The sequence below is a fragment of the Heptranchias perlo genome, chromosome 21 (genome assembly GCF_035084215.1).
Source record: "Heptranchias perlo isolate sHepPer1 chromosome 21, sHepPer1.hap1, whole genome shotgun sequence".
NCBI lineage: Eukaryota > Metazoa > Chordata > Chondrichthyes > Hexanchiformes > Hexanchidae > Heptranchias > Heptranchias perlo.
This window is the reverse complement of record NC_090345.1, coordinates 3,982,119-4,000,984: the sequence shown is the minus strand read 5'-3', so window position 1 is coordinate 4,000,984 and position 18,866 is coordinate 3,982,119. Positions and strand designations below refer to the sequence as shown.

The window sequence follows — 18,866 nt, the reverse complement described above, 5'->3', positions numbered from 1 at the left end:
TTATTGCCGCAACTTAAAATTTCCATGTCGTGCATGTTTCTAAAGTGCATTAGAGTAAGACCCATAGTTTTCCCGGTGAACTGGTGATCTTTTATGACCACCTGAGAGAGAAGACAGAGCCTCAGTTTACCCTCTCACCCACTCCCTCAGTACTGCACTGGGAGCGTCAGCCTGGATTTTGTGCTAAAGTTCCTGGAGTGGATCTTGAACCCACAATCAGAAGCGAGAATGAAACCACTGAGCCATGGTGGACACTGCTGATTATATGAAGTAGAATACACATTTTGTGGCTTTTTGAGCAAAGTTAGTTGGCTTGTTCTGCAGTGTCCTGGATAATCTCTGGATTATTACCCGAGTCACGAGCAAATTGGCATAGGATCAGGGAGATGAATGCATGGCTCAAAGATTGGTGTGGGAGAAGTGGGTTTCGATTCGTGGGGCACTGGCACCAGTACTGAGGAAAGAGAGCTGTTCGGTTGGGACCGACTACACCTGACCGTGCTGGGACCAGAGTTCTAGCAAATTGAATAACTAGGGAGGTAGATAGGTCTTTAAACTAAATAACGGCGGGGAGGTCCCGGTGGGGAGAGATCTAGAATGCTAAAGGGAAAAGACAAGGAAGCAGTGCAGGAAAGTGATTGGGGTAAGGATAACCAGATTGTGTCAGGAAGGGACAGAGCGCACTAACAAATAGGGTCCGGGGTAAGAAGAAATGGTAGTAAGACAATTAGGGCCATAGTACAAAAAAATGTTAAGATGTCTAAAAATGTTAAAAAGACAAATCTAAAGGCACTGTATCTGAATGCACGAAGCATTCGTAATAAGGTAGACGAATTGACAGCGCAAATAGATGTAAATGGATACGATATAATTGCGAGTACGAAGACATGGCTGCAGGGTGACCAAGGCTGGGAGCTGAATATCCAAGGGTATTCGATATTTAGGAAGGATAGGCAAAAAAGAAAAGGAGGTGGGGTGGTGTCGTTAGTAAAGGATGAAATCAGCAATAGTGAGAGAGGATATTGGCTCAGAAAATAAAGATGTACAATCAGTCTGGGTGGAGTTATGAAGCACCAAGGGGTAGGAAACACTGGTGGGAGTTATCCATAGGCCTCCAAACAGTAGCGGTAATGTGGGGGATGGCATCAAACAGGAAATTAGAGATGCATGTAACAAGGGTACTACAGTAATCATGGGTGACTTTAATCTACGTATAGACTGGCCAAACCAAATTAGCAATAATACTATAGAGGATGAATTCCTGGAGAGTGTATGAGATGGTTTTTTAGACCAGTACGTTGAGTCAACTAGGGAACAGGCTATCCTAGACTGGGTATTGTGCAATGAGAAGGGATTAATTAATCTTGTGCGGGGTCCTTTAGGGAAGAGTGACCATAACATGATAGAATTCTTCATTTAAGATGGAAAATGAAGTAGTTCAATCTGAAACTAGGGTCTTAAATCTAAACAAAGGAAACTATATAAGTATGAGAAGTGAGTTGGCTATGAGAGATTGGGGAACTTCATTAAAAGGCATGACGGTAGATAGGCAATGGCTAACATTTAAGGAAGTAATGCATGAATTGCAACAGTTATACATTCCTTTCTGGCGCAAAAAAACAGACCAACCATGGCTAATAAAAGAAATTAAGGATAGTATATTAGATCCAAAGAGGAGTATTATAAAGTTGCCAGAAAAAGTAGCAAACCTGAGGATTGGAAGCAGTTTAGAATTCAGCAAAAAAAGGACAAAGAGATTGATTGAGAGGAAAAATAGAGTGAGAGTAAACTTGCAAGGAACGTAAAAGCTTCTAGAAGCATATAAAATGTTGGTCCCTTACAGACAGAAGGGGGAGAATTTATAATGGGGATCAAGGAAATGGCAGAGCAATTAAACAAATACTTTGGTTCTGTCTTCACGGAGGAGGACACCAATAACTTTCCAGAAATGCTAGGGAACCAAGGGACTAGTGAGAAGTAGGAATTAAAGGAAATTAGTATTAGTTAAAAAAAAATAGTGCTGGAGAAATTAATGGGATTGAAAACCGATAAATCCCCAGGGCCTGATAATCTGCATCCCAGAGTACTAAAAATGGTAGCCATGGAAATAGTGGATGCATTGGTTGTCATCTTCCAAAACTCTATACCTTATAGAATCATAGAAAGGTTACAGCACGGAAGGAAGACGTTCAGCCCGTCGAGTCCATGCCGGCTGTATGCAAAAGCAATCCAGCTAGTCCAACTCCCCCGCCCTATCCCCGTAGCCCTGCAAATTTTTTCCTTTCAAGTACTTATCCAGTTCACTTTTGAAAGCCAGGATTGAATCTGCCTCCACCACCCCCTTGGGCAGTGCATTCCAGATCCTAGCCACTTGCTGTGTAAAAAAAAGAATTTTCCTCGTGTCATCTTTGGTTCTTTTGCCAATCACCTTACCTCGTGCCCTCTGGTTTTTGACCCTTCCACCAATGGGAACAGTTTCTTTCTATCCTGTCTAGACCCGTCGTGATTTTAACTACCTCTATCAAATCTCCTCTCAACCTTCTCTGTTCGATGCCTCTATTTATAAAGCCCAGGATTCCATATGCTTTCTCAACCTGACCTTCAACAATTTGTGCACATACACCCTCAGATCTCTCTGTTCCTGTACCCCTTTTAGAATTGTGCCCTCTTTTTTTTATATTGTGTCTCCTTGTTGGCTACATTACATTCGGTCCCTTCGTCTAAGTCATTAATATAGATCGTAAATAGCTGAGGCCCAAGCACTGATCCTTGCGACACCCCACTAGTTACAACATGCCAACCTGAGAATGATGCTACTCTCTGTTTTCTGTCAGTTAACCAATCCTCTATCCATGCTAATATATTACCCCCAATGGAGGGGGTGCAGTGTGGACTCACCAGAATAATACTGGGGCTTAAAGGGTTAAATTATGAGGCCAAGTTGCTTAAACTTGGTTTGTGTTCCCTTAAGTTTAGAAGGTATGAGGGGTGATCTGATCGAGGTGTTTAATGTGATAACAGGATTTGACAGGTTAAATAGAGAGAAACTATTTCCTCCAGTGGGAGAGTCCAGAACAAGGGGGCAGAACCCCAAAATTAGAGCTAGGATGTCCGGAGGCATTTCTTCACACACAGGGCAGTGGAAATCCAGAACTCCCCCACCCAAAAGGCTGCGGACACCAGGGGTCAATTGAAATTTCCAAGACTGAGCTTGATGTTTGTTGGGTAATGGGTATTGAGGGATATGAAGCCGAGGTACAGACCAGCTATGATCCGAATGGCGGACCAGGGCCAAACGGCCCCCTCCTGTCCCTAGATGATGGGGGCGGGGGGGGGGGGGGGGTTGAAATTGGCCTCTGGCAGTAGTGCAAAACAGGCGATGGTGAATCAGCACCTGGAAATTAATGGAAAAGAGAAATTGGGGAAGTGTAAAACAGGCCATCGATTCACTATTACGCGTTTTTACACTACTGCCAAAGACCAATTTCCTCCCCCCCAAAATTGTGCTTTCTTTACGATCCACTACAGTATCATTTCCATAAATCATCAAATTCTGCTGCTAATTCTGTATACAAATGATGCCCGTACACTGGGTGGCTGGATGATGACATTTTAAATTAATTCATTTTCACACTCAAGTTTAACTTTGACTTTATCACTTTGGTTCATTGGCGGCATCCTTGCTTCCGAGTTCAAACGCTATAGATTTGATCCCAGTTCCCGTGGCGGGAATTTCCTCAGGGCATCTCCTGATTGGCCGTTGTAACTTTGGTGGAAACTCTGGATAAACTGTGTAAATCGGGAAAACCCATGAATTCATTCCTGGCATGGGACCTGACTGAGCGCATAATCCGGGCTGACGCTGCCAGTGCAGCACCGAGGAAGCGCTGCACCGCCGGAGGTGCCGTCCTTCAACGAGATGTCAAACCGAGGCCCCGCCTGCCTGTTAAGGCGGATGCAAAAGTTCCCTATTGGTACCACTCAAAGAAGAGCGGAGAACTCTCCCGGTTTTTCGTGATCAATATTCTTCCATCAACCAACATTAAAAAAACAGTTTAACTGGTCATTTATCGAACTTGCAATCAGTAAGAGCATGTTGCACACGAGTCTGGATGCATTTCACTACTAACAATGACATCACTTAAGAACTAATCCATTGATTGTGAAGTGCATGGGACATCCTGGGGACATGATGAGGCACTTTCTTTGTGATGAACGGAAATCTGAAATAGACTGTACACCACAGTTCAGGTTAACTGTTGGTGAGGAAACAGTTGCATTCAATCACCTAGCAATGACTGCTGGTGATATTAGCAGATGAACATATCAATATGATTTACATCACCTCAGCTGTCCAGGCCCCAAGCTCTGGAATTCCCCCCCCCCCCCCCCCCCCCCCCCACAGCCTTTCCCAAAGCTCTCCACATCCTTCAAGATAGAACTTAAAACGTACCTCCCTCACCAAGCCACCGATATCTCCCTCCCCGGCCCGGCGTCAACCCCTGTCTGATAATTGGTCGTGTGAGGCGCCCTGGGACGCTCCACCATGTCAAATAGAATAGTTCCTGCAGATTGGAGGGTGGCAAATGTATCCCACTATTTAAAAACAGAGGGAGAGAAAACAGGGAACTACAGACTGGTTAGCCTAACATTAGTAGTAGGGAAAATGCTAGAGTATTATAAAGGATGTGATAACAGGACACTTACAAAATATCAATGGGATTAGACAAAGTCAACATGGATTTATGGAAGGGAAATTGTGTTTGACAAACCTACTGGAGTTTTTTGAGGATGTAACTGATAGTATAGATAAGGGAGAATCAGTGGATGTGGTGTATTTGGATTTTCAGAAGGCCTTCGATAAAGTCCCACGTAAGAGGTTAGTGTGCATAATTAAAGCAAATGGGATTGGGGGTAATGTACTGGCATGGATTGAAAATTGGTTAACAGACAGAAAACAGAGAGTAGGAATAAATGGGCCTTTTTCGGTGGCAGGTGGTGACTAGTGGGATACCACAGGGATCAGTGCTTGGGGCCCGAGCTATTCACAATATTGGGATGAGGGACCCAAATGTAGTAATTCCAAGTTTGCTGACGACACAAAACTAGGTGGGATTGTGAGTTGTGAGGAGGATGCAGAGAGGCTTCAAGGCAATTTAGACAAATTGAGTGAGTGGGCAAATACATGGCATATGCAGTATAATGTGGATAAATGTGAAGTTATCCACTTCAGAAGGAAAAATGAAGGCAGAGTATTATTTAAATAGTGATAGATTGGGAAATGTTGATGTACAAAGGGACCTGGGTGCCCTTGTACGCCAGTCACTGAAAGCAAACATGCAGGTGCAGCAAGCAGATAGGAAGGCAAATGGTATGTTGGCCTTCATTGCAAGAGGATTTGAGTACAGGAGCAAGGATGTCTTACTGCAGTTATACAGGGCCTTGGTGAGACCACACCTGGAGCATTGTGTGAAGTTTTGGTCTCCTTACCTAAGAGAGGATATACTTGCCATAGAGGAAGTGCAGCAAAGGTTCACCAGACTGATTCCCGGGATGGCAGGACTGTCGTACGAGGAGAGATTGGGTCGACTCGGCCTGTATTTGCTCGAGTTTAGAAGATTGAGAGGGGATCTTATAGATACGTATAAAATTCTGACAGGGCTAGACAGACTGGATGCAGGGAGGATGTTTCCCTTGGCTGTGGGGTCTAGAATGAGGGGTCACAGTCTCAGGATACAGGGTAGGACATTTAGGACTGAGATGAGGAGAAATTTCTTCACTGAGGGTGGTGAACCTGTGGAATTCTGTACCACAGAAGGCTGTGGAGGCCAAGTCACTGACTAGATAGATTTCTAGACACAAAAGGCATCAAGGGTATGGGGAGAGCACGGGAATATGGTATTGAGAGAGAGGATCAGCCATGATCATATTGAATGGTGGAGCAGGCTCAAAGGGCTGAATGGCCTACTCCTCCTATTTTCTATGTTTCTATGTCCATCTTTTCATCGGCCTGTGAGATGAATGAGTTTGATATATTGCTTTGTACTTGTGCTTTTATTTTCTGTTTATTAAAATTTAAAACTTCAAATGAGGAGCACAAACCTTTCAGGCAGTTAAATGAATAAGACTAATCAAATGGAACTGTGCATCATTTTATATTTATATTTGAATGTGTGGTTTTACTTATTTTCTAGGATTTTATGGACGCCCATGGAGCATGGAACAGAGGAAGGAACTGTTCAGAAGGTAGGAGTTTCATTATGAAAATAACTGTTTGTTAGCACCTCTGTTTTGAAACTGGGTGGCCCTTTTAACCCCATGCAGCTAAATAAGCAGTCACTTGACTATTCACAAGAAATACCATAATAGTTTGTTATTATAAAGCCTTGGACTTGTCTTTTTTGGTGCTTGCTTTCTGCACTGGGTGCCTTGGCTGAATCCTTGTCTCCTGAGGAAAATATGCAATAGTATGAATTACTGATATAAATAAAAATGGCTATTGTTCATTCCTTTTATTGACCAATTACCCATGTGAAGATCTTTGACATCAGGCTAAATTTGCCTTTTTTCTAGTTTGAACTTGTGCCCCTTTAATCTTATAATTTGGCTTGTAGTGTTCCAGATTTTCTATTTTCTATTTTACTGAAGGACCTAGATAGAGGAGAAGGGTCAAGAACCAGAGGACATAGATTTAAGGTGATTGGCAAAAGAACCAAAGGTGACACGAGGAAAAGCTTTTTTACACAACGAGTGGTTAGGATCTGGAATGCGCTGCCTGAGGGGGTGGTGGAGGCAGATTCAATCATGGCTTTCAAAAGGAACTGGATAAGTACTTGAAAGGAAAAAATTTGCAGGGCTATGAGGATAGGGCGGGGGAGTGGGACTTGCTGGATTGCTCTTGCATAGAGCCGGCACGGACTCGATGGGCCGAATGGCCTCCTGTGCTGTAACCTTTCTATGATTCTGAATAGCTACATGAGGTCCTCTAAGTTGCCTTCTTTGAGGCTGAACATCCCAGGTTTTTCCAGTCATCTGAACTGTTGTATCCTAGTTTGTGTCTAGCGCTCTAGCACTGGATCGGTCCGTTTTACTCTCAATGATGGGGCTTAATTTGTATATCTAATGTTGATCACATTCTTCAACAGAATGCGCAAGTGGGGATTGAACACATACCTGTACGCACCGAAGGATGATTACAAGCATAGAATGTTCTGGCGGGAGATGTACTCTGTTGAAGAAGCTGGTGAGTGCTGTAGTGGTGGTGATCCCCTAGTTGTCAGGCGCTATGTTGTACAGTTTATCTTGCACATTAATTTACATTTACATTAGAGCCCTGTCTCTGCCCCTGATGGCAACGGTAGTTAGTCACCACTTGCTACTATGGGTATTAAGGTAGCCACTCCTCAATACAAGTGGCTTTTAAAAGAATGTGGCGGATTTTGATGTATTGTGGCCAATATAATTAGCCCTTCTTTATTGCTGTGTCTCTTGGTTTTTCCTGCTTGTATCGGCTGTTCTCTGCTTCCTGTAACCAGCAGATTAAGTTTGTGAAAGCAGACTAGCATGGCAGTGATTAAAAGCAGTATTGTTGGCCTAAGTGCTGATAAATTGTTTTTGTGGCACCTATTAGGAATGTATATTAGCTGTTAGAATGGGTTTTTTAAAAGTGTTAAGGTTTAGCAACATTTGTGCTGAGGTTGTCTTGTGCACAGTATATGAAAATACAGTGAAGCTGATCTTCAATATCTTTCTTAAATTGAGAAAGTAATTCATCAGTTTGGGGCTGTTGTTCCTAGCTTGTACTACAAATTCTGACTTCATTTGTTAGTTGGGAGTGGGAGCCTGTATTGGCTAGTGACATGAAGACAGCATTACAGGCCTTTGTGGGTAGAGATGCCAGCCAGCAAACTACTACAACAGAATGACAAGTTGGCATCCAATGTCAGTGGCCCTTTGTTTGCCTCTGGAAACAGCACCATAATATTAACACGGTCTACAATTTCCTAGTGGGTGCTACAATAACATTGCTAAACATGACTCTTTGTCCGTCACCCTGAAAGACCTTCTAACTAAGGCCCTAGAGGAGATTGTCACAGTTGTGGTTATCTTTTCTCAAACCCCTTGGAGCCAACTGCCAAGAATTGTATCAGATGCCTGTGGTGATTTGGGTATTGCTTCCTTTCTATCCTGGGGTGGATGGGGTGAGCCAGAGATATGAGTACCTTGCCTCTACCCATCCGGAATAGCGCAGTGGCGTTCGAAAGTCGGTGCAGTTTGTGTCTTAGCAGTGTTTTGGTACACCGACACTAGGCTGCTGTCTGTCTAGTTAGTCCTGCTTTAAGCATTGGCTATCTTTGGTTTTAGCATTGAGAGTGGTTTTTTTCTCTTTCTTTCTCACCCCCCTCCCCCTTTTTTTTTGTCATTCATAATCCAATCTCTTCCATTCCAGAACAACTGATGCAGCTAATTTCTGCTGCGAAAGAACACGATATTGAGTTTGTCTATGCCATATCTCCCGGACTTGATATCACATTCTCGAATCAGAAGGAAGTTGCTACCCTTAAACGCAAATTGGATCAGGTGGGTGTTTTTAACGATGCATTCATTCTTCAAGTAAAGGTGATTTAATCTGCACTTTTTTCCTGTTGTATGTTGGCAATTGAAACAGAAATTGATTATAATAAATTTAGCTTGCCTTTATTCGAATAGTGCCATGGGGCCTTTTCTGTCCACCGGAGCAACTGGGGCCTCCATCTGTCTTAACGTCTCAAACGCAACACAGCACTGCTGGCTGGTGCTTGCCGCCCGCTGGCTGGTGCTTGCCGCCCGCTCGACTTCATGGAAGTGAAATTCTGGGCTCAAACTTCTGGAGTGGGGCATGAACGAACGACCGTCCGACTGCAATAAGCACGCTACTACAGAGCCATGGCTTACTCCAGCACGAGTCATAACTCAGAATTTTGGTGGGGGTGGTAGGGAATAAGTTCTTGCTGTACATCAGTGGTAAGAAAACATTTTAACAGAGTATCGTCCCCATGTAAGCAGAATGGATTCACTGAATAGAGCATACTCACCTGGGGATACACTTTATTTGAAGATTTTGTTGGTGTGTCCATTCAGAGGTGCTTGAGTAGCTTAGTGATGTCTGCCTCTGAACATCATTATCTCTGTGCTTTACAGGTGTCGCAGTTCGGATGCAAGTCCTTTGCATTATTATTTGATGATATCGACCACAATATGTGCCCAGCAGATAAAGAGGTCTTCAGCTCATTTGCACATGCACAACTGTCTGTTACTAATGAGATCTATCAGTACTTGGAAGAGCCAGAACACTTCTTATTCTGTCCTACAGGTGAGTGGGCAGCAGTAAATCAATCGCGGTCACAGTACAGCCTGCTTAAAATTGGAACATTAAGAGGAGCTGAATTGAGGGATTCCGTTACCAGTAGAGACCAGATTTGTTTGCTGGAGTGTGTGAGCATGCAGGATTAGCTCCTCTGGATTATGTTGCTGTAGGGATGGTCTTCAATCTGGCAGATTTTATAAATCATTTTTTTAAAACTTTGGGTCATTCACATTAAGGCTGAAGGACCACAAGGCTTGCAGGCTGCACTCCTCAATTGTACAATTGCCTATGATGTCCACTAGTGTTGTGGGGCCCCAGATGGATCCTTGTAAGAATGAGCAACCACCTCCAGTAGGATTTGTGCCTGAATTTGACGCTGCTAATGTATTGTGACAAAGAATAGATTTCATTGTGTTTGTTTTCCAGCATTTTTTTTTACTACCTGTTTTGGGCTCCTTTTGCCCATGCAAAAGAACATAACAATCTGAATAGCAGTGAAGGTGCTTCATAGGTTTCATGCTGCAAATGGCGTCCTCTTGCTGAAATCGGAGTTCATGTTTATAAATCCATTTACTGACTGGAGCCAGTGAAAACAAGGCATTGTATGGAGATTAGTTAGATTCAGTGCGCTGCACACTTTTTTTTGTGTAACCAATCGGGTTTGGTTTGTTAGAATAGAATAATGTTCTAATTTCAAATGTAGCATACAGTCACAGCCAAGTCTAGAAGCTTGGCAAAATCCAAAAAGAAACAGTAACTCTATTTCCATAGTGTTTGAGTCAAATTGAAAGGAATAAAAAGTCCAATAATGTGTTTATCTCTGTAAATAGTAATGTTTTTTGTGGCATTGCTTATGGTAAGTTAGTTAATGCACTGGCTTATAAGTACGAGTGTTGTATCATTATATGTTGCTAGTTGATTTCCTGTGGTGTTGCACCCGGGGAGTCAAGACCAAGTGTAGTCTTAAGTTGAAGTGGGTTTAGAGGGCAAGGGATACTTGGACCAGCATGTGCAGGCGCAATTAGTCTTCATTTTTAGCCAGGCCCCTCCTTATTTTTCTATGATTTGATCGAATTTGTTAAAGCAAAACTCGTGGCATTTGGAAAATGGAAGTACAGTTGGTTGGAGCAGTATAGGCTGAAGAGCTGGGAGATGCGAAACAGGTGCTGTTGGCATCACTACTGGCAGGAGGGTTTGATTACAGCATGGCAAGTTTAAAGAAGCCGTTTCCATTACTAATGTGGAATTAAGAATTTACAATGGATGAGAAAAAGTTGTTATATAAAAAATGTGACAACAGGAAAGTAGGATATATAAACAGGAAGGGGAAACAAACTAGATTTTTGTTATACATACTGGTCAATCTGCTGTGGCATTGCACATGTGGAGTTGACCATATGTAGTCCAGGTGCAGTGAGGTTAAAGGTCGGTGGATACTTGGACCAAGGTACAGCCACATAATTTGGTTCCCAGTTTAAAGTTTTTTATATAGATTTTTTTTTATATTAAAAAAATCTATATAAAATAATTGTTTTTTTTATTATATATCGTTTTTAGAGCGTTCTTGTGAAAACATTATTATTGTGCCATTTTGGTTTTAATATCTTTACAAATTTGGAGATGTTTGTCTTGAGGTGTCTGAGGAAATGTTTGCTGTTCATTGACCATTTGTACATACTAATTAAGGTTATTGCTGTAAGTGGACTTGGTACTGATTTATTTCTGCTTTATTTCTTCTTATTCTTGTTCAGAGTACTGTGGAACTTTCTGCTACCCCAACGTTGCACACTCCCCATACCTTCGGACTGTTGGAGAAAAACTACTTCCTGGCATTGATTTATTGTGGACAGGTGAGGTACATACTTTAATAGTGTGCCTGTGCATTTTGGTTAGTTTGGTTTGCAAGGCCAATGTTACTTTGCTTATTTGAAATAGAACTGTTTTCAAATATCCCTGTGTGAGTAACTCCTGCAAATATGGGCGCATGCTCACAGACTTCTGAAATAATGTTAGTTTTCCTTTTGGGTTGCTATCAGCGCAGTGTGTTGTAATTATTGTCAAAGAAAGATCCTGCTTGCAATGCTAATCTATTGCAGTTATGTGAACAGAAATCCACATTCTGTGGACCCCACTTTGAGAGCTAATATGGGGTGGTGGGGGTGGAATCGCACTTAATCCAATATGCTTCTTTAATGTTCTTAATTCATTACCTCAAATTGCTCCCAGCACCAATGTTCTCAATGACACATCTGTACTCACCAGTACTTCATTCTAGTGTGACACAGCTCAAAGTGCTCTATCCAGACACAACCCAAGTTTGGAAGCACAGAATCTGATTGTTTTGCTGATGCATTTATTGCATGGGCACTATTGTACTTCAGTGAAATCCAAATGGAAACGGTGTGCGGACAGTAAATTGTATCCTTGCGATAATAATGCATGTTGGTGCATCGTGCCAACTAGTTTGGTAGCGTCAGTCCATAATTTTGACTCTTCAAAAAAAACCTCGCTGAAAATATTTTCCCAACAGAAAATATTCCTGCTGGATCACTCAGTCCTGTTGTACAGACTCTTCGCACTAAACAGTGTTGGGGGCGGGCAGGTGAAATGTATGACCTAATTTAACAAAATATAACATTAGGCTACCTACAGAGATTGATACCCAGCCCCTAAAGGAGAGGATTGGGAGTGGTAGGCAAATGCGATTTGAATGGACTGTGTGAACTGTTGTTCAGGTGTAAGGCTGAGACCTATTCCAAAGCTACAGGGTTCATGGGTTCTTGAAGTTAGAGGTTTTGTTTAACAGTTTGTGTTTAAATAGCACCTTTTTTAATGTTTTTTTAAAAAAAAGTCAGGATATTTCAGTTGGTATTGAAGCTATAACTTTGGGAAAATGTTTGATATTTGTTGGATGTTACGCAGATGACGTGTACTTTTTTTTGCCAAATGTGATTGTTGGGTTCAGCTGCAAAGTGAGTTTCTGTAAAACAGCCATCACTTGGCATTGTGATCCAAAGGTTATGTCTACTCTAAAGTACAGCTTTGTAGTTCTTTCCAATCCCAACTGTAATATTGCCACTACTCAGTCCAGTTGGGTGATAAGAGCTTGCAGCTGAGTTCATTAGAGCAGAGAAAGTTAAGAGGGAAAACTAGTAGCAGTCTTAAATGACAAGAGTATGTCGAGGTAAATAGTGAAAGATTTGCACTTAGTGGATCAGCAACAAGGAGGTTTAAACCCAAGCTTAGTACTAGAAGCATTAGAAGGATTGCTTTCCATGCAAAGGGATATTAAAATAATGGAATACATGATCATAAGTGGCTGTTGAAACTGAGCTAGAATGATCAGGAAATTTTAAGAGGAATTTGAAGATTTATATTAAAGAATATAGGGAAAGAGCAGGGAAATGGGGTTAGGTGGGATTGTTCTGAGAGGAAAATAGAACATGTGCGATTAGGCTGTTGGCTTTTTCTGCAAGATTAACATCTGTGTGTAGCTAAAGCTTTTGCCGGAAGAAACGGTCCCTCCAATTTTCTTTGTTATGGGAGATCATTCCCTGTTATCTTAAAATGGTGATTCTTTGTGAATCTAGAACCATGCAGGCTGATAGGAAGTGATCATTTGTCTGTGGGGGGGGTTGATGGTTGTCTCAGCCGAGCTTCATTCATTCCAAACAATTCTTTGTTAGCTCACCAGATAATCAGGAGTGGGATCTCTGGCACGTCCCCTTCTTAGCCTAGAATGAGGAAACCAGTTTTAGTTTCCCCACTGATGCTTCAGCTGAGATTTTCTAACTCGTTTAGGATCAAATCTGGTCTTTCTAGTCTTTCATTTAGTACCGCACTATGAGATCCATATAACCTACTGAGCCTTTGGGGCATTGTCGTATTGGAATAAATTTAAATTTTCCTCATTAGAATCTGTAAATCATATAAAATTTACTGGTTGTGAGAAACTAAGCTTTTCTTAATCTTCAGGTCCAAAAGTAGTGTCCAAAGATATCTCTGTGGAATCCATTGAAGAAGTCACTAAAATAGTGAAGAGGTCCCCTGTCATCTGGGACAATCTCCATGCCAATGATTACGATCAGAAGCGCCTCTTCCTTGGACCATACAAGGGGCGGTCGACGGAGCTCATTCCGCGGCTGAAAGGAGTACTAACAAACCCCAACTGTGAATTTGAAGGGAACTTTGTCGCCATTCACACACTGGCTACCTGGTACAAATCCAACATGAATGGTGTGAGGAAGGATGTTGTGATGAGTGAGTACACTGTATGAAACTCTGCAGCTGGGTACTTCTGAAGTCCTGCAATATATACTTTGCGAATGGTTGTCTGAGGGAGGGTGTAGTACTGTGCTATTGGAATTAAAACATGTCCAAATTTAGTTTTGGCCCCAAAGAGGTTACACTCTCATTCTGCATATAACTTTACCCAGTTATCCCCCTCTTCTCCAACCCCCTCTCCCTCAACAAAAAAAAATTGTGGTAACTTGGACTAAATGCAGTTCCATAGCTACTGTCAGTCCCTGTACCTCACAGAGCTATCTGCTCTTTGTGTGTAATCCTAAACATGAAGTGGTGGCAGGTTTTCAACATGAGACAATCACCGCCACACCCAGTCCTGTACTTAAACAAACTTTCCGGAATGGAAACTCGTTCAGATTTGTGCTCCTCTTTCTCTCTTCCCCCATGGCACAGACTGTTGAAGATATGTGTAGCACCACTGCTGCTGCCCTCACTGAGATCATCTAACTCCACCCAGATCAGAATTCGAAGCTGGGACTTTGGAGCTCTGTACGGCCCAGCACCATGTTGAGCGGTGCATTTTACTCATTTAAAAGGTGACATTGCTGTATCACGTGCAGTATAATTGAGCTGCCTTGATTAGTAAGCAGTGTACATCCTCTTGTGTATCTGTATTAACTCACTGTACTGGCCATTTCCCTGATGTGAGGGCAAGAGGGTAGTCGTCCCACCTTGTGTTCATGTTCTCTCCTGTGGCTGAAGTTGGGGCCTGCCACATCTGTTTGACTCCTACTCAGGATTCCTTTATGTTCATGATTTTATTTTTGGTTGTACATCGGACTTAACTTTTTATTTCCTCTAGCTGACACAGAAGAGAGCACGGTATCTATCCAGATCAAACTCGAAAATGAAGGCAGCGATGAGGAGATCGAAACGGATGTCCTGTACAGTCCTCAGATGGCTTTGAAGATGGCTATCTTGGAATGGCTGCAGGAATTTGGAGTGCCGCATCAGTACAACTGTAAGTATCCTGTGTTTGAGTATATTTTTCCCCACCGCCTTTAATAACGTTTTCCCATTTTTAATGCACCAAGATTTACATCTTCAAGCGGAAGGATGGCCTACTTGCTCCCAAATATCTGACAGTACCTCTGTTTTCTGCTTGCTTAGGAGCACAATGCTGCCCAGGCAAGACTTTCTCTCTCTCTTCCCCCCCCGCCCAACTATAGGTCTCGCTATTTGCTGGTCAGCTTGATTGGAGTGAGAGATAAAATCTGTCTTTGCACATTAGCACTACTGGACTGATTTTTCCAGTTTCCAGATGGAGTGCGTTGTCATGATTGCAGAGAGGGACCTACATCCGAATTGAGCACAGTTAAGAGAGAGTCGAACACTGCTACAGCATGATGCTCTTTGACGAAGTGGGAATGAAGTAATAGCTGTAGTGATACTTGAGAGCTGAGCATGCAGTGAACTAAGAGATATTTGTTGGGAAATAGGTTCCTTTGTACTGACAGACCTTGCAATGGATGGATATTAATTACAATGCTGTCTGATGCCTAGTGAATAAAGACACCCGCCAGTGTAGGACTAAGACCAGAAGGTCCCAAGATCAATCTTTGCCCATGTAACTTGGCACAGGTCAAGATTTTGACCGTGAGACCGTCCCGTCCATGAGCTGCCCCTTTATTCGCTGAGCCATTGGCTGAGCTGCTTGCTAAACTTAACTTTATCCACTAATAGTTGATGAGCTCCAGTTTGTTTTGTGTTTTTTAAAGCATTTCTTTTTGTTCTCAGGCCGAACAGTCCCTCACAGCGGTGCAAAGACAAATGCAATTGATATAGGAGCACTGGACACGCCCTGCCTGAACTCCTCCACGACAGTGACCACAGTCTACCAACAGCCCATCATGAGTCAGGGAAGCCCATTGCGTGCCGAACCAGCCCCGCTGGCTAAGGAAGAGGAGGAGGAGGAGAAGAAACAGCAGTCCGATGAAGAACCAATGGAGATGGCGGTGGAAAAACCGGACGAACAAGAAGGCAAAAACGTCAATCAGATCCTTACAGACATTGTCAAGACCAAAATATCTGAGGATCTCAAACCCATGGAGATGGATAAAGACAGCATTGTTGAATCCAAGTCTCCCGAGATCTCCATGCAGGAAGACTCTGGGAGTGATATAGCACCCATGCAGACAGATGAGCAGATGAACAAGGAGCAGTATGTCCCAGGTCCCAATGAGAAGCCATTATACACTGCTGAAGCTGTGACTCTGGAAGACCTGAACCTCTTGGCTGAGATGTTCTATCTGCCTTATGAGCATGGACCCAAAGCTGTTCAGATGTTAAGGGAATTTCAATGGCTTCGGGCTAACAGTAGTGTTGTTAGTGTGAATTGTAAAGGAAAAGATGCCGAAAAGGTGAGAGCGCCCATGTGCCCTCGTGAATGTGTTTGCAAATAGTTTGATTTCAGAATGTTCTAGAAGTGGAAAGGGCAGGTGATGCATTCGGTTGAATGCCGACCTTTCACCTCTGGGACCTGAGTTTGAATCCAGCCCAGATGAATAGGGGTGAGAGTCTCTGTTGGCTGTATTAATGTGGGCACCAGCCCCCTTGGGGGACAGGTGGCAGTAATGGTGGCTATCTGGTCTCAGGTATTCATGGGTAGCTAGTGTGAGAAATAGAAAAATAATGCAGTAGGATGAGCACTACTTAGACTGGGGCTGAGGCACATCGTGAGAGAGGAAGCCTTACATTCCCTGTCCAGGCTTTGCCTAACCTGGGGGTGTTTGATGTTAACACTGGCTGACTAAAATGTCCATTCCCCAGTGCTGATGTTCATTTGGGCAAAATTAAAATGTAGAAAAAGTAGTGATTCACTTGGAATCCATGAGTTTGATCTTATACAGAAGGCAAAAATGCCCACTTTTAGGAGATTTGAATTTTCATTAGGATGAGGATGTCTGCTGTGAATTAAATGCTCTTTCTGCACCTTGTCAGCATCCTATACTTCTAGGGCAGGTATAACATTGGTTAGATACAGAGTAAAGCTCCTTCTACACTGCCCCATCAAACATTTTTAGGGCAGATATAGCAAGGGTTAGATACAGAGGAAGGCTCTCTGCAGTGTCTCATCAAACATTCCCAGGACAGGTATCGAATGGATTTAGATACAGGTTGGATGTAGAATTAAAAAAAACTGAAAATATTGGGAATACACAGCAGGCCAGCCAGCATCTGAAGAGATGAGTTAACATTTTGGGTGTCGACCTGAAGAAGGGTCTACACCTGAAGTTCTTTTCTCTTCAGATGTTGTTAGATTTGCTGAGTGTTTCAGCATACTCTGTTTTTATTTCAGGTTTCCAGTATTTGAAATCTTTTTTTCCGCTGAATGCAGAATAAGGCTGCCTTTACACTGCCCCGTTAATGTCCCAATGCTTGATACATGGATATATGGCGTTCACCTATCTTTCTGTTACTAATACTGACTTTCCTGTCCCATGTTTACCCTCTTTTCCCAGCACCTCTCTTCCCCTATTGCCCCACACGTTGAAACATCTGTCCAGAGTTCAAGCTGCATTCTTTAGTTTCGTCTGCTGCTTACTGTTGGTTGATAAATGCAATTCCCTGGAGTAGAACAGGATCCAATTAAATTTTTTGTTGTGGCTGTTGACTACCATTGTCAGTGGTGTTTTGTTGATTCCCTCACATTGTAGAACTGTCCCACAGAGCTGAATGTAATTAGCTGAGGGACTGTTGACCGTATTTTGAAGTGATCTGCCCATGTTACATAAATAACGCAAAGCTCTCCCTCCAGGGAGACCAGTCTTATTTGTTTATATGCCAAGTGGAGAGACACAGTGCAGTAATGATCTCCCCTTTGATGGCATGTACATATTTTGTAATGTCTTCCAGGCATTATTGTATTGAACTGTCAGCTCCAAATTAATAGATATGGGGCAAGTGACTTAAAATGGTACGACATACCATTTCTCCACCGATCCCGCGAATGTCTCCACATGCAGTCTGAACTGTGGTGTGTAGTTCAAGTATTGTATGTTCACCAGAAAAGTTACGAGCAGTACAGATGATTAATTTCTGAGCAGATCTGTATGACAACTCACTTGCCCTAATGGTGGTGAATGTTGGGTTACCTTTGGAAGGCTTGGTCTTTGTCCACTCAAGTGCAGCTTCTAGAGACAAAGCTTCCACCTAGCTTGCTGCCAGTTTATTTCAGATCTGCATTTCTTTTAGTGTATTTCTTGACTCATTCCAAGGTTTTCTTTTGTGGCCTCAATACTGTCTTCCTGTCAACAAACTTGGGTGCAGTTCAGAGTGAGACCTTGGATATGGTAGGATGGTTGTGTTGCTCAAAGCTACTAACGGTAGTGTTCCCATGTGCATTCTGCCCGTAATGTCCCCAAAAGTATAAATGTCTTTCAAAGAATGAAGAAGGCTGCCTCTTCACTGGGAGATTGGGGACGGGGAAGGGTGCTATTGAGGTGGGTGTTGTCTTTTCGAATTGCATTCTGTATAAATGTGTATAAAACTCTGCTTCACTGGGTTACCCACCCAACGTAGATTCAGATACTATAAACTATCCTGATTTCATTTTCCAGATTGAGAAGTGGCATTCCAGAGCTACTAAGTTTGAAGAGATGTGCTGTGGCGTAATGCAGATGTTTACCCGCCTTGCCAACTGCGAAAATCGATCCATTCTTTATGATCTGTACCCATATGTCTGGGATATAAAGGGTGTGGTATCTATGGTGAAATCCTTTGTCCAGTGGTTAGGTAGGTACCATCACAGTCTGGTCTTGTTCCCTCATGCTCTTGGTTTTAGAATCTTCAATTGTGTCAGCCTTTTGAAAAAAATATCTTCTAAGCCAAGGCAAATGTACTTCAGTACCCTGAATCCATCCAAAATCTGGGGGTAGCATTATCAAAATGGCATTAAAATACTCCTTACGTTTAATTCTGCCATTTACGATTTTTCTTTCTCCCCCACCCCTCCCCAGTTACATTTTTATTTAATTATCCCAGGGTGATGTTGCTTTTTCCCTGAGTCACCTGTACAGTACAGGAAATTGGTTTCTACCCTTGTGTTTGAAACCATCACCAGGGCTAATGTGGCCAATTTGAGGGAACTGTTTCCAAGGCACTTGTATATTTTTCAGAGGCTGATATGATTGTTCCCAGTAACTATTTTAAGTACACCAGTAGATTTTTTTAAAAAAAGAAACATCCCATTGCATTTTATTTTTTGTGTTGTCTC

General features: G+C 42.6%; 1 protein-coding gene across 4 annotated transcripts in view; it reads left to right on the top strand.

The window, feature by feature from the left end:
- oga (O-GlcNAcase) overlaps positions 1-18,866 on the top strand; it is a 57,677-nt gene that overhangs the window by 11,798 nt on the left and 27,013 nt on the right. For all 4 annotated transcript variants that reach the window (XM_068001985.1, XM_068001983.1, XM_068001982.1 and 1 more), the window contains exons 2-10: positions 6,195-6,246; positions 7,146-7,243; positions 8,450-8,580; positions 9,181-9,352; positions 11,098-11,196; positions 13,322-13,606; positions 14,454-14,612; positions 15,389-16,011; positions 18,211-18,385. In XM_068001985.1, coding sequence (XP_067858086.1) covers positions 6,218-6,246; positions 7,146-7,243; positions 8,450-8,580; positions 9,181-9,352; positions 11,098-11,196; positions 13,322-13,606; positions 14,454-14,612; positions 15,389-16,011; positions 18,211-18,385 — 1,771 coding nt within the window. In that variant the 5' untranslated portion in view covers positions 6,195-6,217. The remainder of the gene's footprint in view (positions 1-6,194; positions 6,247-7,145; positions 7,244-8,449; positions 8,581-9,180; positions 9,353-11,097; positions 11,197-13,321; positions 13,607-14,453; positions 14,613-15,388; positions 16,012-18,210; positions 18,386-18,866) is intronic.